The 25390-nt window shown below is 27.4% G+C and overlaps 1 protein-coding gene, 1 long non-coding RNA gene and 1 other non-coding gene across 6 annotated transcripts; 2 read left to right on the plus strand and 1 right to left on the minus strand.

Moving 5' to 3' along the window:
- The first annotated feature begins 476 nt into the window (after positions 1 to 476).
- On the plus strand, positions 477 to 595 carry LOC132928091 (5S ribosomal RNA). Its single transcript, XR_009661968.1, has one exon. It is a non-coding gene; the product is annotated as a 5S ribosomal RNA (ribosomal RNA).
- A 4993-nt stretch (positions 596 to 5588) lies between these two features.
- LOC132924063 (uncharacterized) lies at positions 5589 to 14205 on the plus strand. Its single transcript, XR_009661290.1, has 3 exons — positions 5589 to 6213; positions 12070 to 12186; positions 12690 to 14205. It is a non-coding gene; the product is annotated as an uncharacterized LOC132924063 (long non-coding RNA).
- A 4384-nt stretch (positions 14206 to 18589) lies between these two features.
- Positions 18590 to 25045, minus strand: LOC132924062 (uncharacterized). Of its 4 annotated transcripts, none has more exons than XM_060988139.1 (5): positions 24888 to 25045; positions 24664 to 24779; positions 23540 to 23613; positions 22035 to 23111; positions 18590 to 20080 (listed from the first exon to the last, which is right to left on the minus strand). In XM_060988139.1, exons 3-5 carry the CDS (start codon positions 23567 to 23569, stop codon positions 19106 to 19108), a joined length of 2082 nt encoding a protein of 693 aa, XP_060844122.1. In that variant the 5' UTR covers positions 23570 to 23613; positions 24664 to 24779; positions 24888 to 25045; the 3' UTR covers positions 18590 to 19105. The 4 variants fall into 4 exon arrangements, with proteins under 4 accessions (XP_060844122.1, XP_060844124.1, XP_060844123.1 ...); XM_060988141.1 differs by having other exon boundaries at positions 24855 to 25029; XM_060988140.1 differs by having other exon boundaries at positions 24664 to 24798; positions 24888 to 25028.
- Positions 25046 to 25390: the final 345 nt, after the last annotated feature.

The raw sequence follows: 25390 nt of genomic DNA on the forward strand, positions 1-25390 counted from the left end.
AAACACTTAAGAAAAGTCTTATTTTTACCTAATGTGTTACAATTCTCTAGTACCTTTTTTTTAACCAAATTAGGAAAATCAGGAACCAAAAAATTGCGAATTCCATAGGTACCTACCTATTATATTATTGGTAGGTATTAATGTTGAACATGTAATTATATATAAAAAATTATTTGTTTGATGATAATATTTAAAAATTTAATGAAAAAAATGTATCATTCATTTTCATATTTAGGTAGTTCTGAAAATAATAAAAAAAACTAAAACATGATACTAGTATTTATAATCAATGATACAATTAATAAATTTCTAAAAATTGAAAATCAAGAAAGTTTACAACTTTACAAGTCAATCTCTAACTTGACAAGCGTTTTTTTTATTACTAAACCTAAGACGTAACTAATCAATTATATTATGGCATTATATCTATTATAAGAGCCTGTATCTACATCCACTTTGGACAATCCTTGGCTTTCGCCAACGACCATACCACGTTGAATACACCAGTTCTCGTCCGATCACTGAAGTTAAGCAACGTCGGGCGTAGTTAGTACTTGGATGGGTGACCGCTTGGGAACACTACGTGCCGTTGGTTTTTTTTTTTAATATTAAATCGTATTTTAATTTTTATAGGTATCTGTAAGTATTTTTTTTTTTAGTTCATTAATTATTAATTTATTTTTTTTTTCATACAAATATCTGTTACAATAAATATTATTTATTCACGTCTCAACAATTTAAGTATTAATAGTTTAATGTCTTTTGACTTATAAACAAATTTCCAAATTAAATTATCTTGAGAATTATACTATAATGTTACTGGATTTGTGTAAAAATCCCAATTATTGTTTATTTTTGTTTTCTTAATTATAAAAAGTATACTTCATTCCTCAAAGTACTAACTAGATTCACTTTTTAGTTTTTTATCAGAAAAGATTAAAGAAGATTGAAGCATTTTTACTGTTCTAAAAGGTGATGATAGATACAAAAAAGAAAACATTTTTGTAAAATTTAATTTTAATACATTCATCACTTCACCTAAAATCTAAAAGTTGTTGCTGCTGTATTACGTTGTAAATTGTAATATATACTTTAATATTAAACTATTGTAAACATTTTTTATGATTTTTGTCCTTAACTATTAATAATGAATAATGATGTATGATTTAATGAATATACTAAAATTACTGGGTAGTATAATTAGAAAAATAAAAGGGAATATTTTAACAAATACAAATGTAAATTAATATTAAAAGTATCTTGTACTTGTTACCTGTGTCTTACATTTGAATATTTTAATAAAACATCATAGTAGAATTTAAACAACCGATTGTATGTATTAGATTGTATATTAAACATCTAATTTTTTGAATTTTACATTTGGATTTTCAAATTGTTGACTGTCGTAAAAAAGGTATGAGGGGATCTAATATTTAATTTCCAAGCCTTAGTTTTAAAAATTAAAAATTTTAACTACAAAAATTAGTTTTACAATTTTCGCGATTTTGTAAAAAACACTATATTTTCATCTGGCACGGTAATAGACAATAGTATATGCCTAATATGTATAAACTTTCAATGTCTCATACAGAAGTTTAACTTGCTCTCAAGGTGAATATATAATTAATTTATGTAGTTCAAGTATAACTTTCATAGATAGCGCAAAGGATAATAATAGCTACAACGTTGGTAAATAGTGTATGAAAATAAAATACAATATTTTTAAATGAACGTAGGAAAATGATTTAGTTAGAAAAATATTTGTTTGGAAAATATTAAGTACCTAATATACCTTTATTATAATACAGCATTATTCATTTACCGGAGAATATTTTAAGGAATTATCACACACATGGCGACATGAAAAATAATTATCCATGCTAAACATATCACAATCAAAAACACAAAAGCCTAAAAAAAAGAACACAACAATAACATTATTTAAATAAAACTTATAAAACCTTATCTATATCAAACCATATCATAAAACTAGGATCACATAAATATTGTATGACTTAAATTTAATCGTTTTAATTAAAATAATAAAATTAATTATTAATTATATTCAATATACATATTATACAAGTATAAAAAACAACAATTTAAAATAGGAGTAAGAATTCAAATTATATAATTTATTCAAATTTCTTTAAAAAATTTCTTTATAATTCATTGAAGGCTCAGAGTGAAAAAATATTTTTCTAGCAGTAAAAAGCCGATGATAAATTTAAAATTTAAAAATAGCGTGTTCACACCGCTTATTTTGCCGGGAGGGGCGTTGTTAATATAATACATTATAATTTATAATGTATTTATTCTATGCTAATATAGTTATAATAGGTTCCTATAATCCTATATTTATTGTGATAGATAGCATATATAACTACATGGGATCATATAATAAAATGCATTAAATACATATTATCAGAAAATTATGATTACGTTTGAATACATGTAACTATGCATAATATAGAAATCTGAAATATCAAAATGAAAGTACAAAAGTTACAACCAAAAAATGTAAAGTAAGAGAAAAAATATGCAATGAAAAAAGGTAGTTATGTAAGGTAAATATATAGTAGATAACCTTATGTTATATAGGTACTTAATTTTCGTATTAAATAATCCACATTGGTTTTTTACGCAATTGAAACTATAAGATCAACAGTACATAATCGTAAACAAAATATAATAATAACATTAATTAAAAAAAAATTAATTAATAAATTGAAAGAATATCTATGGCTTAACAACAATCATGTCCAACACAAACTTCTTCACTTGAATTTTGATACTTTAACGGTAATAATTTTTATATTAATTGTATTAAACATTCGTTTTTCAGTAGTAATATTTTAACAGTTTCATAAATATAATTTATATTCTAAATTACGGATGACAATTTTTTCTAACGTTACGTGCCAAAAATTAACTATTTTTTTTCCTGCGTGTCATTTAATTATAGAAACAATTATTAATTATTATATTATATATATATATATATATGAATAAGAAAATATAATGTACCTATTAATTTAAATTAATTTATTGTAATTATCAAGTTGACTAAGGAGAAAGAAGTTTAATAAAAAAAAAAAAATGACGAAAATAAACGAACCTACAATATAATTTTCTGGAAGACGTCAGCGGTAATAAAAAGGATCTTATTATATTTATTATTAAAAATAAAATAATATACCTAATAAGTAATAAGTATTTTAATTTTTCTCGTGTTCTGAACATTTTTTTGCGTGTAAATCTTAGGTGCGCGTGTGCACGGATTGCCATTCCTGTTCTAAATCTATTTTATACAAAAAACTGATTTTTATAAAGCAGTGTATGCTTTTTCAATTGTATTTTCGATCAAACACGAAAGTATATGGTTGCTTTTTTAACTTTAGCCAGGCAATTTGAAAACAAGTATAAAATCACGATGACTGTTCAAATAATAATTATACTAAAGATACTAACATGAAAATTAGGAGAACTTGCTTTTATGACTGTGAATAAAATAGGTAATTAACTAATGGTTTGAAGTATATAATTAGAAAGCAAGTATTTTAATAAATATTATAACATATTCTGAGATGAATTGAATTAAAGAGATAAAAGAAGAAGAGATACGTTAACCTCCACTATTTTCAATAGAATTTTGCAACTGTTTTAGTTGTCTTCGAGGTGATCTTTCAGAGAACCAACAGGCAACAACAATGTTAAATGTGGAGATGTAGTATAATACATTATTAATACATTTTCAGCACTATAATAAATTGTACGGACCCAGTCATTAAATCATAGATACGTTAAAAAGAGATCATATAGCTTAACTAAAATGACAAAACAAACAATTAATTGACAGATTTAAGTCACAAAAATAACCTAGGTAACCTATGTGTAACCGGTTTGCCTTTATTCGAAATTAGCACGTCTCAGTGACACGACACTGATGCTGTATACGGAGTTTCACTTTGTCTCAGCTGAGGCAGTAGTAGGACATATCATCACATGACCTATTACCATATGCCTTTGTCTTACTTATATGGTTTGGCAAATTTCTTTTTCTTTTATTAGATCCAACACTGTTTAGTTTGTCTGCATTTACGTCCAATTGATTTTCTCCGTATTTCTCCAGCACCATATCACTGAATACGTGCATTTTTTCTTTTTATAATAATATTGTCTTTTACTTTAGGTGCCCACTGCGGGTCATAACATCAATATATCGGCATTCGGCAATACCGAATATCGAACATCAGACTTATTCGCGGATTATACGTGATAATACTTGTTCACCGTGTATATACACCCATCACTCTATTCACAGCAACAACAGGACTTGACCTGCACTCTCGTACACCGCCCCGCGGACACGAAAAGTCGCACGAAACGAGGCTACGCAATAAATACGATAATAATAAGGCCTCGTCGTGTGTACATAAATACTGCAGGCCCTCTGCAGCAGCGCCACGCCATCCTCCGTGCACGGGGCCCCCCCCATTCGGTGACAGTCACGGAGCTTTGCGAAAAATAAAATATATATATATATATACCTATGCGCATAAACACATAATACGCGTTTGAATTCAAAAAAAAATAAATAAAAATTACGACGCGCCGTAGGTATATAATACATAGGTATATATGCCGCGGCCGAACATTTCGAAAACACGCCAATGACATGTAAAAAGAGGATATATAATAATAATAATAATAATAACCGCACACGATATAAACACGATAATAAAAATCCGCGAATACGTCGAGGGCGCGCAGGGTGTCTAACCCACATTGTAGTATATTATAAACGCTTACGCATATATATATACACACACACACACACACACACACACGACACACGATAATAATGACAATGGCGATGATATATATAAAATGACGATGCACAAAAAGTTTTTCACGTTTACGTGCGCTCCGACGACGCGACCAGCCCGACAACGACCGGGTGGCGTGTCCGCGAGTCGTATATATACGCACGCCTACCATCCCTCCCCGCCCCGGCCATAACGATATGGGTATACGCGCGTTTCGCGAGCAATGGAGTGCACAGCTACTGCTACCACTATACACACCCCTAACCAGTACCTTGGTATAGGCGGTGTATAACTGTATAAGTATTTTAGATATATGTGTGTGTGTGTGTGAGTGAGTGTGAGTGTGTATTATTATTTCCACGTTTTTTTCCCGTTTTTTTCGTTTCGCGGGAATCTGAAACTCGTGCCAAGGTGAACTTTCGGCAGCCGCGACAGTGGGGTGGGGGGAGGGGGCGTCATTATACGTATATACCGTTTATGTTTATTCACATCATAAGTATAGGTGTGTATATATGTACACATAATATCATGTTCGCGTACTGTATAATAATATAATAACAATAATACGATCGTTTTGGTCGTCGTCAACTGTGCTGTATAGTCGACAGGTCGTTTTCGAGCTTATAACATAATAATATATATATATATATATATTTATGATGTGCGCCGAAACCGTACCGGTTGACACGGTGTACCGCCACGGCCGCCGTTAAAAATCCGAGCACACGATCGCGATCGCATTAGTAGTTCGACAGTGGTTTTCCGCGCGTACGCGTGTCCCGGTGTCCAACATCGACATTTCATTTATTATATTTTATTAACGCAGCGTCCGATTTACGTATACGAAGATATCGCATCGCGTTTAATAAAACATACCTTTATACCGATATATCGCGCATGTCTTGCCATGCTATATTGTCCGCGTACCATCCAAATAAAATAATATTTTAATCATATTTATCCGTACGATTGCCGTTATGTCATAATAATACGATGAAGTTTTGATGGAGCTAGGACGTCGGTGGCGGCAGCCCTACAAATATAATAGTCATCCGTCGCGGTTTACAAACAACCGTTTCGGTTCGACATATCGGTTTCAACAATAATAATAAAATACGCAATTTCAATAATTACGCGGACGCGAGACCCTATATACACTCTACGCCAGAAAACAATACTCATATAATAAGATATATCTGTGTATGATATTACCTAACATTAAGACACCGCAGCTTCCACCGTGTTCATAATCCTCTCGGCTACTGGACCACAACGAAACGTATTTAAGGACCCGCCTCCCACAGTACTGAGCAGCAGTAGTATTATAATATTGACATTATAAATGTGGCGCCAATCAAACATCAGTTGATCGCAGCTATAGTAGGTACGTTGTGTGCATACTAGTCGATAAAGGATTTTGCACAACGCACTAATGCACCATCACGCGTCCACGTATAAGCGAATCTTACAGATATTATAGAACAGGGATCACCAATTAATATTTTCAGAAGGCCACTTTAAGTTTTCTTGGACCATCAATCAACATTTAATGTACATAATAAATTACTACAATGGTATATGATTATTCAAAAAAATTAAATGCAAAGGTAAAAACAAAATTGAAAGAAAAACTCATTTAATCCAACATAAAAAATAATAATTAAAAATTTTACATCTTATCTAATAACCCGCTAGTGTTTATCCACGTGACGCTATTTCGTCTAATTTTTAAAATTACTCGTAAGCGGGTAAATATAGTATCCTACCACCATTATATATTTTGTGATATTGTTTACGTTACAATAATATTCAATTACTTTGATTTTTCAAAAATTTTCATTTTAGAAAAAACAAGAGAAGGGTTGAAAACTGAAACTTAAAAAAATAAGTATTGAAATTCTTAGTATATACTCTACTTAATCTACTTAAACCACTGGATATATAGGTAAGCTGTTGTACGTTCGCATTTAAAACATACTTAAATAATAAATATATAATATAATATAATATTATACTATACTCAAAACGCTTAGTCTTAAATAATAAGTATTTCTCTCCACGAATCTATAAACAACAGTATTTGATGACAAAATACCATTAGTTATTCGTCGGCCGCGTGCCGTTGAAATGTATTACGAATCGTTACAATATTGATCGCCGGCCCGAGTGTCTGCAGGCTGTAGCACGCTACATATTATCATCATCAGAATTCAGAGTAGATTATAAATTATAATTATAATTTATAGTTGTATATTAGTAGTCATATACATAAATATGGTCTGGCCTATGTTGACGAAATTATGCGTTTAGCGTTTGTCTATTGCGTTGAACCATATTATATTATATTATATTATTGAACATTATATTAATTATTACTTACTATTTTACTAATCAGTAAATAAATTATGTTATTATAATTTACGAGTATAATATTTATAGTGCGTAAACGGCGACGGTTAAACATTGGATAAACTGATTTTATTTTAATTTTCTGTCGTATTATATCGATATGGTATCCTATACTTTTATATGACACAATACTTTTGATATCGACTAAACAACAGTCACTTTTATACCTACTTATGAAATGTTTGTAATTTTATCCTTGTCCCTATTTATATACATTATAATAGGTATCGTTAATAATTCACCGGCGTAACTAAGGAGGACTTGGGGTAGCTGTTTCCCCCTAAACACTATTCTAATCATACCAAAATATTTGAATAGAAAACATTGGGCCTACAAAATAAATATATTTTAGCCTCCCACCCTTGCACTTCGAAAATCATGTTCGAATATTGCATATGACTATGTATATGTAGACTGTAGGTAGTACTATACTATGAATATGTACAATTATATACATTTTATACGTATGTGGATTGTGGACACAGTGCAAGATTTAAGCTGATAGAAAAAGTTCGAGTTTTGTAGACGTTGGTTTTTTTTTATTAGCCTAGTTTTACAAAGCTAATAAATTAAATGTACTACGTAAGTAAAATAAAGTACTCGATATTTGATTTTGATTTTTTTAAAACTTTTTAAAGTTTATTTAAAGTTATTTTAACTTTTAAGCTAGTGTTTTTATTTATTAATTATTTAGATTTACTAAAATATATTTTATAAAATGTCTTCTTAATCAACGAATATTCAAAATATTTTAAAGGTCAATATTTGTATTCATTTTTGTACCATAATAATATGTGTACTAACTACTAATGTACCGAATCAGGTTTACCTCGATTTTTTTGATTTATTTACAAATATTATAATATTAATACTAGATATAACTGATATAGATGTAACCTTTGAAATATTAAATTCAAAGAATACAATAAAATTAGTACATCTTAATTCTTAATATAGTTTTTAAAAATAATTTGTATTTCATTTTTATAATTTTTTTTAATAATAAACGTTAAAACTTAAAACGTATAGTGTCCAATAATATTATGATGTATTGATGTTTAAATATTCTTTACTTAATTCTAATATAAAAATGAGTGGGTGTTATCTATATTATTGTTTTTTTTTGAGATTTACCAGTTTTTTAACTGGTCAACTCAAATATTGTATATGTAATAAAGCCATCTAACTAAGGCTATAAATTGCAACCATTTATTAGAAATTGCACACGTTTTTTCTTAATATCTCATTTCACAACATTTTAAGGTTTAAATTTTACATAAATATTTTTAGTCTTCATTTTTATTGTTATAAAAAATTAATATCCAATGGAATTTGAAATAGTTATTTTATAAAAATATTTATTTATTTAAGTTAAAATATTTTATTTGTATATAACTTTCTACTCTACTAAACTATTCTACAATTGTCTATTTATAAAAATCACAGTCCATTTTTTGTTTAATAAATATAATATAATACATTATTACTACTTATATAAACTTAATAATTAACTATCGGTTCAATCAAAACATCCGCTTTTTAAATTTAATTCGAAGAAATATTAATTGTTTGTACGGTTTTTAAAAATATCCATAAATTACGAATTAAAATGTCTAGTTTTTCAAATGGTATTAAGTGAGCACATACAAATTAAAAATATATTTTTTTTTTAATTAAGCAAAAATATTATATTAATTGCCAAATTTATTTAGGGAAAAGTGTTAAACTAATTATTAATTTTATACTTTTGGCATGACGAGGGTATAATTTGACGTGATTATAGAAATTTCAGTGAACCTTTTATATATGCCTGTAGAAGTTTATAGAAAATAAACAAGTAACAACTACAAATGAATATCTAAATTAATAAATCCAACATTCCAACATACTATACATAGTTGTATTAATTTTAATAATAGAATTATATTTTTATAGTTTTTCATTTATAAAACTTAAAACATAAATATTTTTAAACTATTATCTAAGTCGAGATAAATATAAATACCATTTCGATATCATTAATTTTTATATTTTGTGCGGAGCGGAATTTTGGTATTGGTTTTACAATAATTATGTGTTTTTTTTGTCTGTCATCTATTAAAACAGTAAAAGAGTTTAAATATTTAACTTTGAAACTTTGAAGTAATTTCTAGTAGGAAATTACGTCTAGTTAATACATTGGAAGGTCGAAAATAATAAATTCTTGTTATATGTATATAATTTTCCAAATTATTGGGAAAACAAGAATTTATATGCATAGTTACAACACTTTCTTAGAAACGATTAAAGTGAATGTTGACAAAATCTTGAAAATTTATAAATTATTTCGTTGTACATTTTTACCAACCGTACATATGTTTTTATTTCCCACGCATAAAATAATTTTTTCTCTTATTATTTAAAAACATTTGAAATTTTTTTGAAATAATGTTGAAAAATTATTTTATTGGTAAAAATTCTTGAAAATGTATTACAAAACCCTACATAAGTCATCATTAAATCTGTATAAAAATATTAAAATACATACTCACAATTTTTTGTTATATACATTTGAAGTTCAAATAAAAATGTATAAACTACAAACATTTTGTATTAAAAAAATTACAAAAACTCAAACTGGAACTAAAATGTGTGTAATCACAATTATATTTATATTTCATATTTTAAGTTTAAATTTGTACTAAATTAACTAAATTCATATTTTTCAATTATGAATAATGACAAGGCCGTAACTGGAGGTCTATTCTATAGAACTCCAGAAATTTTTAAAAATAGAAACATTTGTATGGTGAAATTGAAATATGATGAGTAGTTTATTGACTATAATTGTAATAGAAAAAATGTTAGACCCCCTTACCGAATTTTTTTTTCAGTTACGGCCTTGAATAACGTAGTAATATAAACTAGTATAAAAAATATATATCAATAGCAATATAAAAATATAATTAATTAATATATGTAGAAATATTGGCTGACAAAATCTCTGTTTAGAAACGTTTTTGGTAGGTAGCGATGTTATTATCATTGAGCTCAGATTTAACGCATTTTATAACAGTGACCTATTTAGGTGAAGAATAAGAATACTTGACACCTACTAGCTACTATAAAGCAGAGCGACTTCCCTGGTTTTAGTATTATTATAAATTTACAACTTTAGCTTCATAGTTCATGGGCCATCAGTTTTTTTTTTACATTTCCATATTTACTTGAATTATTAATCTTGATTATACCTATTCTTGTTATCGCAAATTATTTGAATACCTATTTTTATAGAACTATTGTTCATTGTTTATAACAGTTTTTGTGTAACTATAATTATTACCTTGCTAGTTGCTACATTTTGATTCAATAATGATAAATCATTATATAATATGATTCTGAGTAGGGAAGTTTATATGTCAACCTATTTTTATGGTTATTTTTTAATACCTTATTATTATGTTTATATATTAAGTACTAATGTACATTAAGTAATTTATTTTTCTATTAGTACCATAGACTAAACTTAAATTAATTTTTGACAAAATATTTTCATTTTTTATATATTGTATTATTAATTACTATAATACTGTACAACGAATAATTGCAGTTATTAACATAGAAGACAATACGAATGTCGAATGTAATGTACTATGTGGAATAGTATAAATACTAAATAGGTGCATAGTATATAAATTGTATAATAAAATAATTAGTTATTAAAAACCATTGACATTTACACAGTCACTATACAATTTTGATATTTTAACTAAAACTACCTTAAATATTTTGAAAATTTAATTGCATTTAAAAAAAATAATAATACATAATACATAAGTAGCAATTTGGATTTTTTTCAATTTCTACGATTAATATTTTTGAATTAAGTACAACAAAATAACTCACATTGTTTCATAAAATATTTTACGTTCGAATAATCCTGCAGTTTCAACTAAATTTGTATTTCAAACACTTGTAAAAAATTAATTCTACGAGTGTAATTCTTCTAGTGGTTTTGTTATTTTTAGGTTTCTGTGTTAACTTATAAGGAATTTCGTTATACATTTTTAACTTAATGAATAATTTTCAACTACAAAATTTTTTTGCAAATATTAGTGATTTTTACGAATTTTGTCTGTTAGAACTTTAAAGGTTTGTAAATAAAACAAGTAAGACTGTCTATCCAAATAATCTGTACATATCTTATTTATAAATATAAATCTTTATACTATTCCCATATTCTTCATATTATTGTAAATTACTAAAATGTATCTAATTATTAATTTAATTTAATTATATTTATATTGTAGTTACTTTTGTTGGTAATAAATTAGCCATGTATTTTATAAATCTACGAAACAATATATGCAATGAATTTGACTATTTTATTGAAATTATTAAAAACAGACAATTTTATGTAATTAATAATTAAAATTCATGTATATTCTTTAATAAATTTATTCTTCATAGGCTTGAGTTTATTACTCATATTATAGATAGGCATAATTATCATATTTCCTATTCATAATAATTCATAGATTTATTTATCTGTAGTGTAATAGGTACACTTACCTTTATAGTTAACAAACTAAACGTTTTTTCTTTTTTAACTTTGATAGCTTTAATATTTTGTTTAGTTTCTTTTTTCATATTTGGTATCAAATGTATTCTGTAATTTTTAATATATTAAATTGGGACCTATATAATGGCTATATACAAGTTTTTATATTACAAATCATATTGAAGTGTTCTTTTAATTGTATAGCTTGTCTAAATTTTGACTAAAACATTTATGAACTATGAATATTACATTATTAATTACGATAAATATGTTTTAATTAAAATGTTTTAGTACTGGTACTGTTCATACTGAAGATAGTTAATAAATATTTCGCATTTCTAAATGGATGGAGCTCAGAGAAATTTCAGTATGATGGCCGAGAAAATCGATAGAATGCGATGTTTAAGGGTAATACATTTTACCATATTATATACAAGTAGTTATAGTACATCAAAGTTTTATTATCAATGAAAAATATATATATATAATATATAGACGATATACGATATACGATATACGTTTATAATATATTCATATTTATTATAATCAATATGCTTTTTTTTCTCAAAACTGCTAACTATTTTGTATTTAATTTTATACATTTAAGTAATATATTATAAAAGTTTGAACGAACTAATTATTATTTTATTTGAGATTAACGAAAACTGAGTTGATTAAATTAATATTACGTAAATCACAACACTCATAAAAATGTTGTGGGTTATTTTATTTGATTATTTCTGAGCTGTTGAATGTTTTAATTTAATGAGTATAATGATTTTAAATTTAATTGCATATTGCATTATATATTATTGTAATGCCATTGTTGTAGTTTAATATTTAATGCTTAGGTACTTGATAATTTAATACTATAATGAATAATTTTTTTTGTTTTTTTATTATTATTTTAGGAACGATGCGACAATTATGTCAGACTAATAAAACTAACACTTGATGAAACAATCAAAGAACAAAATTCGCTTTTGGATGGATCAGCAATTCATAATAGACTAAAATACTTAGGCGTATTAGATAAACCTAAATCATTATCAAACACATTCAATACTGATAAATATCATAAGAATATAGATTATAATCAATTTACAAGACTAATAAGATTAGTTATATATTACAATATTAGTGTTGCATAGGGATATTGCACTATGTTGAAATGTTGGGATTTACATGATGACAAGACACTGAATGTCTGTATATTGATGCAAAGTATTATACATACATATTATTATACATTTATAGGTATTTTTGTAGTATGTGGTCTACCATACACTTGTTGTCTACCACGGATATACTGAGTCATTCCTATCTAGTCGACACTGGCTACGATAATAAACTTAATCTTAATCAAAGTTTCTATTAAATATGTTAATTTCTTGCCAAAAATTTAAATAGAATTATTCAGTCAGAGGTAAATACTTTTATACATTTTTAAAGAAAAATTGACTTATTCAAATTGATACTCATATTTCTTAGCAGAATGATGGTGGAACAATTATAAAGACAACTCATTTGAATGTTTTATATGAGACATCAAATCATAATAAATATTTTATAGTAAATATTTGTATAGATATTTATAATATACTATATACCTATACGTATTGCTTTTTTAATTTAATATAAAAAACATATGGAATAGCATATACGACAAGAATACCCATTTATACATGATTTAATTACTATATTAGTTATCCAATGAAGGATATTTCTGGGTATATTATCCCATATGGATATATTCTTTTCCGTAATTGAAGATCTAGACTATTGCAAATAGATTATTCAATTATTCAATTATTGGTATACTAAAAATAGTTGACACTGTTCTTAACATAATATGAAAATGACGTCGGAGGCAGTTGCCCCCTTTGCCACCCGTTAGACACGGCATTGATCGTTTATATTATTATATTATATAATAATTAATAATATATAATCAATAGAGAACGGATTTTAATTTAAATAAATATTTTTTATATCATTTTAATATCGGAGAGTTTTTAACATATTATGTGTACCTACGTTTCATTTAATTTTGAATAAGCTGATGCTAATTTTATTTTAAATATATTCAAATATTTTAGAATAATTAAATATTTTATAAATAAATATACGTAATCTGTATTATTGTAGAATTTCCTAAAGAAATTGGAGTTTTAACCAATTCTAAATTACAAAACCTATTGTAAAAAAAAACCCCAGGATTTAACGCCGCAATGTCGATAAGGGATATACTATTAAGTAAAACTCCAAAAAACAATTTAGAAATATAATACAATCTAAAAGAATTCACGTGTATGGGTGTATCGTGTATGAAATATGCACCTATCACTTCTGTTGATGTGGAGAGTTTATTTAGCATTTTAGCCATTATGAAGCAATATTAAGATTTTTAAATTTGAAAATCTCAAATTATATATTTATATGTTGGTTCTAAAGGTACACGGTTTCCATACAGCGTCCATACGCGGTGTCTAGCGTCAACTACTGGTCTGGACATCCGACATAGTAAGCGTCTGGACGCGGCGTCATGACGTTGTGCTGTTCCACTCTTTGACGCTGCAGGGAAACCGTATATTAATATAATCTTATAACTATTAGGTATTAAACAATTTTTTTTAAATAGTACCTAAGTAGGTTTATATTACCTATCTAGTTGTTATTTTTTTTTTAATTATATATTCAGATGAAAATTAATTAGATACGACTTAATAAGTTGATTTATCACCTACTGCGTTTAGGTTGTTTCAACTCCAACAGCTTCAACTCCTGGTAATTCCTTTGATAACTAAAGAATTTGTAGAACTATCGTTAATTATATTATGATAACTGTTAAGTATGTATCAAATATAAAATAATATTGAAATTAAATCATAATAATAGGTTTATTTTTATTTTTTAGCATGACTATTGACTACCTAGTTATTCAAACAATTTTTGAATATAAAAGTGCTGGAAAAACAATATAGTATATAGATAACTTTATTAGAAATATATGTGTATAAAAGATTAAAATATAATAACGTATTTTATATGTTCAAATGTTCTGCAGTGGATATTATTATGTCTCACAAGTCACAATTAGTAATTATTGTCAATTACATAATTACAGATACTTACTATAGCTATGCGTTATTTATTGGTGGCTTTATTGACTTAATTATTCAACGGCTACAATTATGTAATATTACTAATATTATGAAAAATGGTATTTGTGTAGCAAGTGATTTACCATATTGTATTAGGCGTGGTTGGTGATTTTGTACATACGTTTAGTTTGTAGCTTCATATTTACGGTTGGATATAAAATTATAAATTACTTTAAATTTACTAATAACTGATTATCGGTAAATGATTACGATTTACGATATAAAAAGTCTCATATAAGCATAAATAATTATCAAACAGTTGTTCCCTCGGATGACGAAGTGTATATTGTCTATCTGTCTAGTTTAAAAAATTTAGTCGGAAACTTAAGTATATACTAGGACTAGTATATCCTCTATGTGGATGAGTAGGTAAAATAAAAATATTTCAAAAATGTATTGAAATTATCTGAATTAAGAAATAAGTGATAAAATGAATGTAATATTTGTTTGTAGATCGTTATTTTTAAATTTGCGGATCACTACAACAAGGTAAAATATTATTACAATTAAATAAAAATATTATTTTTATAACTATTAACGTTGTAGATCAATTAATTGTAAAATTGTAATTGATCATTAAATTACGTTATAACAAGGGTTCGGGACTTCTTGCATTTGCATGTTTTTTTTGTAGTCTTAGAAATTTGGTTTACGAAATGGCAAAATTAAATACTAAGTTTAAATTTGTACATTTCGTCATATTTTAGGAAAAGTGCATACCTGAGCAATTTGCGTTTTCAAAAACAAAATAAAAAATTAGCTGCATATTTTTAAGTATATTTTGATGATTTTGACTGCATATTTCAATAATTTTAAATGCAACAAGTTCCGAACTTTGGTTATATCTAACTAGAGTCTAGATCTTAGAACAGATAATCAAACATATTATTGATTAAAAACCATAGATAAATAAAAAAAATTTTATTAGTATAATAACAATACCACTATAAGTTATATTTATTTATTTATTTATTTATTCAAATATACGGACGTAAGTCCTACTACAATTTCAAATATATGCACATAAGAATATAAGATATTAACAAATTAGTAAACAAAAAAAAAACATTATAACAAAAATTAAACATAAAACTAATAGTATTTAAATGAATATAATAAGAAAACTATAAAGTGCGATAAGGTGTATAATAAAGATAATGGACAATAAGTTATATAAAATCAAAGGGGTAAGTGTTACCAGCTACCATGAGGAGATTAGCGGGGGAATTTAAAATATAATTTTTATTTGAAAATTGAGGGTAAAATGATTTCGGATCTCTGGTATTAAGGTTATTTATTTTTAAATTAATCAATGATAACAATTCCGGACAATCAATAACGCCTAATAATAATTTATTAAGAAATTTGGAAAGTAGAAGTATTCGACGTTCATTAAGTGGTAAAAGATATAGAAAATGTAATACGTTATTATAAGAACCATGGGGAGGCCTGTATATATTAAATTTAAAGGAAATGAAACGTAGAAAATTATTTTGAACAGATTCTGGAGAAGAATTTTGTTTTGAGGTATTATTTATCCAAATAAGAGGGCAGTATTCTAGATGGGAACGAACAAGGGAGCAATATAGAATTTTCAAGGGAATAGGATCTATGAATGAGCCACAGGTGCGCTTAATAAAACCCAAGTTACGCATAGCCTTATTCTTTATCATTTCAGTGTGTGGGGAAAAATTTAATTTAGAGTCAAAAATAATGCCTAAATCCTTAAATTGAGATACAAGCTCAATATTTGAAGCGGAAATAGAATAATTATAATTAATTGGATTTTTTATTAAATAAAAGTGCATAAATTTACATTATTTATCAACGTTCAAAGATAAGTGATTCCTATTACACCATGAAAGTAACTATATGTACATATTATAAAATATATAAGTATATATTATCATCATTAATAAAAATAAGATAAATATGTTTGTTGTCTAGCTTAATTATAAAATAAAAAACGCTTTCCGAATATGTGGACTGTATAATGTATATTATGCCTTTTACATAATTATAATATTAAAAATGATCGGCCGACGGGACGAATACGTGTTTGGTCGCAAAGTGCCACAATAGACTGAGTAATAAATAATAAAAAAAACAAGATAATCAAAAATGACCAACTTGGTCATCGATACGATCATGGGCGCCCGCAGGAAATTTATCAGGGAGGGGCATAATGAAATCAAACACCGAAAAATACACTAAAAAAAGTTTATTCCTTGTAAACTACAAAATGTGTTAGAATTATATGAAATCAAACACCAACCTCACACACTAAAGTAAAAATATCGATGAAATGTTTATAGATCAAAATAAAAGTTAAAATGTTCAACATTCTATTTGAATTCTAGGGAGGGCAAATGCCCCGTCTTGCCCCCCCTCCGGGCGCCCATGAATACGATCGACGCGAAGGTGCGGCGGTGCGGGTCATCTCTCGTCATAACACACACGCGCGCCTATCGTTATCGACACCGAATACTATAATATAATAAAAATAGAATAATACCAAACAACAATGTTGATAAACAATTAACTGCTAGAAATGTTTATAGCGACGGGATTGGCACATAAATTCGGCCCGGGAAATCTGTACCTATGCCGGCCATTTATGAAAAAAATATACTCTAAAATTTAGTTACACAAATATATTAATAACTAATTAATACATTAATTCTTTAGTTAATGTTTTAGACTTTAGAGGTACTAGCTACTTTATTGATTACGTCATCTGTGTCGTGTCTATATTATAAAGTACTTATTGTTCAACGGACATTAACATAAACGGCACTAATTTGGATTCCGATAGTGTAAGATACTACATTAATCTGTTTTTAAATTAATAAATTTTAAAGTCGAAAATGTTCGCTCACATGCTACCCACGCAAAACGTAAACGGTATGAATCAACATTTATAGTGTATTTAAATAATTTATAAAATATATGTACCTGAGTTGATGGCAGTGTTAAAATATATATGTTTAATGTCAATATCCTAAATTATTATAAACATTACTATACATATTATACTTGAATAAAACACGAAGACAGCACACAGTACAATTCATGCAAAACCCACAACTTGTTTTCATTGCATTTTGGGTGTCACATTCTTCAATTTTATCACTTTAGATTCATCATTTTCAAGTATTATTTTTACATTTTTGTTTTCTAAGTAAAATTCGGATTATGTTTTTTTAAGGCTGTCCTAATTTTTTGAAAAATTTAACAGTTCATTTTTTAATGCAATGGTGTTAAAACGATTATCAAGTATTATAAGCTTTTTACGGAGTTAATGTAATGCTGTAGTCGATAAACCATTAGTTAGAGTGCTTACAAGTTACAGTTGATAAAATTCAAATCAGTCAACGAATAAACAATAAAATATGATAATTATATAGTCTATACATAGTTAAAATTTATAATAATAATTATTATTATTATTAAAATCTGTTATTCTCAACAACAACAAAAGTACACCACAGGGGCCTCCACCAAGAAAACTCCCGTCGGCCCAATCCGTGCCTGTTTATAGCCGTACAGGTTATAACCGTGTATACATGTAAGTACATAGTATATATACTTAGTAATTAAATTAATTTCATATTTTTCAAATAGTATAATAAATCACAAACACATAATTATTATGTTAATAATTTATTGCTAAATATTCACAAGATAATTGTATACCTATAATGAATATTGGTCTAAAGACATTATTGATAAGAATAAAATGTTAATAATAAAAATTATAATGCCATTTAGCATAAAAAAATATTAAGTATATAAATACCTCTATTACAAATAAAATTATAAAATACTATGTGTTAAAAAAATATATGTGTATAAATCTGAGCACAGATCTGTGGATTTGATATGTTCCACATTATACATTCCATGACCCATGTATAATAAGCAAAATAATATCGATATATATATTAAAAAAAATAAGATTAAAAGAATATTTTACAATTACAGACGATATTAATAATACATAGTTTTTATGAAATTCAAATATGTTTAGGATAACAGTCTTCATTAAGTGGAGTCAGTAAAACGACAAAACCACTGAATGGACGAGAGGAGATAGTAAAAGCACAGTTCACCAGATCAATAAAATGTGAAGACGATGATAATGTCGGCTCGGCGACGCGTGTCTAAGGAGCCTCTTGCAACTTCTTCAAACCCTTGCAGTTTATGATTGACGAGGTAGAATCACGATTTTCTTGGAAGAAACAGATGTTCATCTTCGGAACGCCGTTGATTAGGTCGATGCCAAAGAAGATGATATTGACCGAAAAAGCGGAAACTTTGAGCAGTACGGACACGTCGGCCTCGGGCTGTACGAACTCGTGACTGATGTATTGATGCTGCGGATTGATTTTTTCTGCGAACTGCAAGCACATTTCTAAATTAAGCACACTGCACGGTGCCACAAATGTGTACCCCTTGACCGACCGACTAGCGCCGTCAGTCTCGTTGACCACCATTTCGTCGTCGAACATGTTTTCCGGACGGGACGCGTGCTTCTGATACTCGGCCATCAGAGCGACCGGTTTCATGCCAACCTCGCCGATGGCCCACAGCGCGTACTGGTCCATGGCGCATCTTTCGAGCCCGTATATGGTGCAAAACTCCTTGTCCACCTCACAAACGTTCGTCTCGCCGAGCCTGGCTAGTTCGGCTACGCAATCGTTGTGCTTTGCGGACAGCTTTTTCGCCTCCTGCAGGACGAGCTCTACGCAATACTTGATCAGGGCTGGACGGATTGATCTATTCACCGCGACCTCGCGCAGACTTTCCAACAGCACTACCATGCGCTGGCCACGCAAAACATACTTCACGCTCTCTTGCTCCGCGATGTTTTCCACCACGTGCCGCAACATCTCGTCGACGCCCAGCTCGGTCGTTTGTTTCTGATAGTTATCAAATATAAGTCGAATATTTTTCCAAGCAAAGAGCAAATTCTGTGGAGTGAGGTTATCCTCGAGAAACATTGTGACTCGTTCCACAAACACTGCCAAATGCTTTTTGATAAAGTAAACCGACTGCCAAAGTATTGAACCCATGCAGTAAGGAATTTTCTCCATAGTCTTGTAAATCGGAAACCAAACAGCTTTCTGGGATAGTACCTAAAGAAATTATACAATTAGACCCATCATTATAATATTAATTTGAATTATACTATAAAATGTATGCGAATATTTAAAGGTGGAAAAGACAATGCAAAAAAAAAATAGCTAGAGTTAACTAAGTCAACGAAATTTAAAATAAATTTAACTTATACCAATTAAGAAAACATAAACTATAGTTGAATTACATTTTAGATAAAATATGCTTTTTAAAATTATAGCACAGCTAAATTATGAAAATGAACAATTAGAATTTAAAAAATTCCATTTTAAATTTAATATAATAAATTTGTGAGAAAAAGATTTGATAATTAAGATATATTTTTAGTAATACTGTCTTTTATATTATATTATTTTTATTTATTAACACAATAGATAATAGAATACAATTATATAATAAAAGAAAAAATGAATTATGCATAAGAAAAAAATATTAAATAGTTCTGAAGACAAACAAGAATAAAAGGTAATGAAAAAGTAGCATAAGGAGCAGCATACTCAAACTCAGTGGCGAAGCTTATGTTTTTAGTTAGGGAGACATTGAATAAAATGACACTATACGCTTGGATTCCTCCCTTTTTATTTTACCCATTCGATAATACTTTTTATTCGTATGAGTAATTAATAATTCCACCGTTCAAAATTACATACATTAAATCATCAACCATGAGGACAAACTATAATATAATAACAACAATATTAAGAAACACGTAGGTACCTTTCGACTATCAGTAATAGCGATTTACAGGGGACGATGGCGATGTCGATAATTGAGGAAATCTGAATAGCGAGACATGTCTCATAACGAAGATAGTAAACCTCACTTACATTAAAATCTCCCCCGTACCCGCGCGCTCATAATTTGGAGACGTTGCATCGTAACGTCTCTTTGGTATAATATAAATATATAATATTTGGAATGACCCGCACAGCCGTATCGCGGGCATCTAATCTATTTTAATAATTTTTAAAGACTATAACTGTACAACAAAAAACCAATTTTAACAAATATTAAAACGTATATCATTTTTATAATATAAATTACGTTAAAATTTGTAAATATTTTATAAAACAAAATTATTTGTCCTGTGTTCTAATTTCTTAGTGGGTAGACGTTGTTTCATTGTCTCCTATGACACTTCTCCACTGCTCAAACTGCACTTCACAGTTTCTAAAAATCACGTCTTACTCGGCCATCAAAACCCAAATTAAATACTTCATACTAATAAAATGATAAAAATGGTAATCACTGGTCATAACAACAGAAAAAACTCAGAAAAATCAAAAATACAATTTATCTAACAGAAATGAAAAACTGTAATTAACCATATCTGATTAGGCCATATTAGGATATGTAATATGTGGTGTTAACTTAGCAGTAAAATATAAATTAACAGAATGCCACTAATAGGTATAACCTTAAGAAAATACAATATTCAATTCAATATAGACCTATTAACTATTAGGTCCAAACATAGAAAACACTACAAATATGATAAACTTCTTAAGAGACACAGACTTATAAAATCAAATTTGACAAAGAAAAAAAAAATTATGCATAATGTTATCATTTTAAAATTGTAAAACTATTACTGTTATTGTAAAATTTTAAAACTAATTACCTGTGTTATTATAAAATGTTATTTTTTAAAGATCAACAAAAAACATTTTTTATAGTCACCTTAAATGTATTGCATGTAATATATCTACAAGTTTTTATTAATTAAGACTATCAGTTTATTAATTATAGGTTAAGTCTGGATTTGTATACATTAAGAAACTATTTGCTATCCATTCTCTATTATACACAATTGTTTGACATTTTATACTCTCATTCAATTGCATACTCTCAGTAAAAATATGAAAATGCATAGAAGTGCAGACTTTGGTTATTCTTATTAGTTATCAATACTTAAAAATATATATTAATTTAATAGAATATGTAGGTACTTACATTTAAAATATTTTCAATTTCACTTGAAGCCATTATTATTCCAGTAATAAGGAATAAATCCAAACGTAGGTTTAACACATTTATCAATGTTACTTCAAAATTATTGTCTATTAATTCTAATGTAAAACGGAAGACTTCCAATGTACATTGAGTAATACAAGCACTTTTTTGAAAAATTGTCAGAGCTCTTCCTGTTTTTTGAATACATGAGATTTCAGTAGTTATTATTCTAGAAAGTAATTGCGCTGGTTTTGTTATAATGCCAATTACAGAAATTGCTAAATCAATCCATTCATGACAAGCTCGTGCGACTGAAACTTTAATGTCATATTTGTACATGTTTATCAGTTGATTAATTTGTCTACCAGCTCCATATACAGAAGAACTTGTATATACTGCAACGGTTGGTATGATCACAGGCGCTAATATGGGGAAAAAATAACTACCTACCATAATTAAACGGCCAGCCCAATCTACTATTTTTGAAGATATGTCAGCTGCTTTTAAAATTTTATTGCTCGATTTGGAAGCCGGTGTTATACTTTGAAATATTGTTTTTGATGCATCATAAAACCCAGAAATAGGGTAGAACATAAATCCTTCAGGAAGATTATTATTGTCCAAATATTCATTCCAGTTACAGTATGTTCTATTGCGTTCATAATCAATAAAAATACATTTATTTTTATTCGATTTTATTCGAAGTAAATACCATTTATGTACATCTTTATCAGGAAAATTTTGGCAGATACTACACTTTTGTTTGCAAATACTATGTGTCATAGTAAAACCTACATTAATGTTACCATAAAAATCAGGTTCAATTTTCTTCTCTATATTTTTTTTCATATTTAAAATAGTTTCTTGGATTTTATTATTATATAACTTAAATAATATTTCTTCATTGTTCATTTCACTATATTTGTTGTAATCAATTACTTTAGGAGATGGGCGTTCATAATAAAAGGATGCTATAAACAATTTCAGTTGATTCATATGTATGGTTATCCATTCTGGCCGCGAATTGAAATATGAATATTGTAATTCTTCGAGGCGTTTAATGAACAGGCGTCCTCTCTGAAAAAATATAAATAAATAAATTGATATATAAAAATACAAATGGCTAAATAATAATGTATTGATAAATTGTCTTAGACAAATAAATTTAAAAATGTTATAGTTGTTATTGAAAAGAAATATTGTTGAATGAATTAAAATAATAATAATAATATAGGAAATATCTTTTAAAAAATAAAATAACATAATAAACTACAATGGATTGAAAAATATTTTTTTTTTATTCAAAGTAAACAAAAGTTGGCTATTTGCCAAATAAAAATATTAAACAGAAATTGTAGAATATAATAACAGTGTTATGAAATAGAAAATAGAAAATTAGAAAACTTACTTTTTTAATTATTAACTAATTAAACTAATTAAACATGATAAAAATATGAATAAATAAATAAATATTAAAAGAGTTATATTAATTGTTTTGTACTTACTTTAAGGTTTTCTTCAAAATTGTCGTCCATACTGAAAATCAATCAAATATTTTCGCCAACCACCAGTTAATTTCCTTAACAATATATTATAAAAATATGAATGATGATAATCTTAATATTACATAATTTTACTAATATCTCAATACTTTAAATATTTTCAGGTTATATTTTGTTTTAGAAAATATACTAATACTAGTTTAGGCTGTGTGAACACTGAATAAGGTTTAAAATTAAGTTATAATTAAAATAATACAGTAAATGGGATGAATTTTATAATTACAACATTTATTTAACGACAAATGTGTGAGTATAAAAAAAATTATGTAATTAAATGTAATGTTTCATATTAATATCTAGGGTAGGATTTATATGCAATGGCATGTTATATGTGATTATGATTTCTGATTATTGCTTTTATTTATTATGTCCAGAAATCACGTCACATTGAAGCAAATAGTGGTCATATTTTGAATAAAATGTATTCAACTTTAAACACATAAAATATATTATGGTATAATACCATATATAGAATATAACCTATAATATATTATACACATAACCTACCATAATACTTACAATAAAATAAATTACTTTAAGAGGATGTCGCACTCATAAGTGTTGTCTCCATCTTAAACATGAATGACATAGGTCATAGACAATATGCGTTTACACAATTTGTGTAGAACTCGCTCTATTTTGGTTCTAGAGTAAATATACCTATTATAAAATTAAAAGATGACAATATTTTGGAGGGCAAGATGCTGAGTATTTTTCATTATTTCTAATATAACGTTCATTATAATCGTTTTAAAAAAGCTAAGCATCTTGCCCTCCGAAATATTGTCAACTTTTAATTTTAAAAATAGGTATATTTACTCTATAACCAAAATTGAGCCGGTTTCTACTCAGACTGCATAAACGCGCTAAGTCGTACATGTGTAAGATGGAGACAATACATACAAATGCGACGTCCTTTTAATAGCAATATCAATAAAAATATCATGATATAGGTACTTAGTAATATAGGCTAATAGACCATATTTACTAAGAATCGTTTTTCATACGTAAGACATAGATTTATCATTGGTTTTAAATTTCACAGTTATATAATATTTGTGACTTACCTATTTAATGAATCAATATATTGAATAATTATATATTTTCAATGGGAAATGGCGCGACATCAGCCTTACTACTTTCTAGTGTTTATTCTCGTATAATAATATAATATGATCATGATCTATGAACATATAAAGCAACTATAAAAATTAAAAGTTCTTAATAACTGATAAATATTAAATAATAAAAATATTACTTATTTATATAACTAATAACACGATTAACTTACAATCATAGTTAATAAATATAATTACACCATAGATTACACAGATAGGTAAAAAAAACAATAATTAATAATTATATTTATTATTTTCATGTAAACACGAATCGTGATAAGGTGAAAGCGTTGTAATATTCTGTGGTGAAGGTCAGTTGACAATCGGATCACTGCAGCCGATTCCACGCTCCGCACGCACCAATTACTATCAACATCATATCATATCAATTATTAATACAAGTGATAAGCACTTGTCCAAAAACGGATAAGAGTAGACATTTAACTTTATATCAGTCTTTTTAAGAGGCCGTCCCAGTAGAAAAAAATCGACCGAAAAACATGCTTTCGTACTTCCAATAGTAGTAATAGTACTCAGGCCTCGTTGATCGTAGAAACATGATTTTGGTATCAAAATAATCACGAGAAGTTGTACTAAATATTCTTGGAACAGAATTTTAAAATTTTTTTTCGTTCCAATTTTATATGTGTTTGAAATTTGTAAAATTTTTCTTTTT

Source organism: Rhopalosiphum padi, chromosome 3, assembly GCF_020882245.1.
Source record: "Rhopalosiphum padi isolate XX-2018 chromosome 3, ASM2088224v1, whole genome shotgun sequence".
NCBI lineage: Eukaryota > Metazoa > Arthropoda > Insecta > Hemiptera > Aphididae > Rhopalosiphum > Rhopalosiphum padi.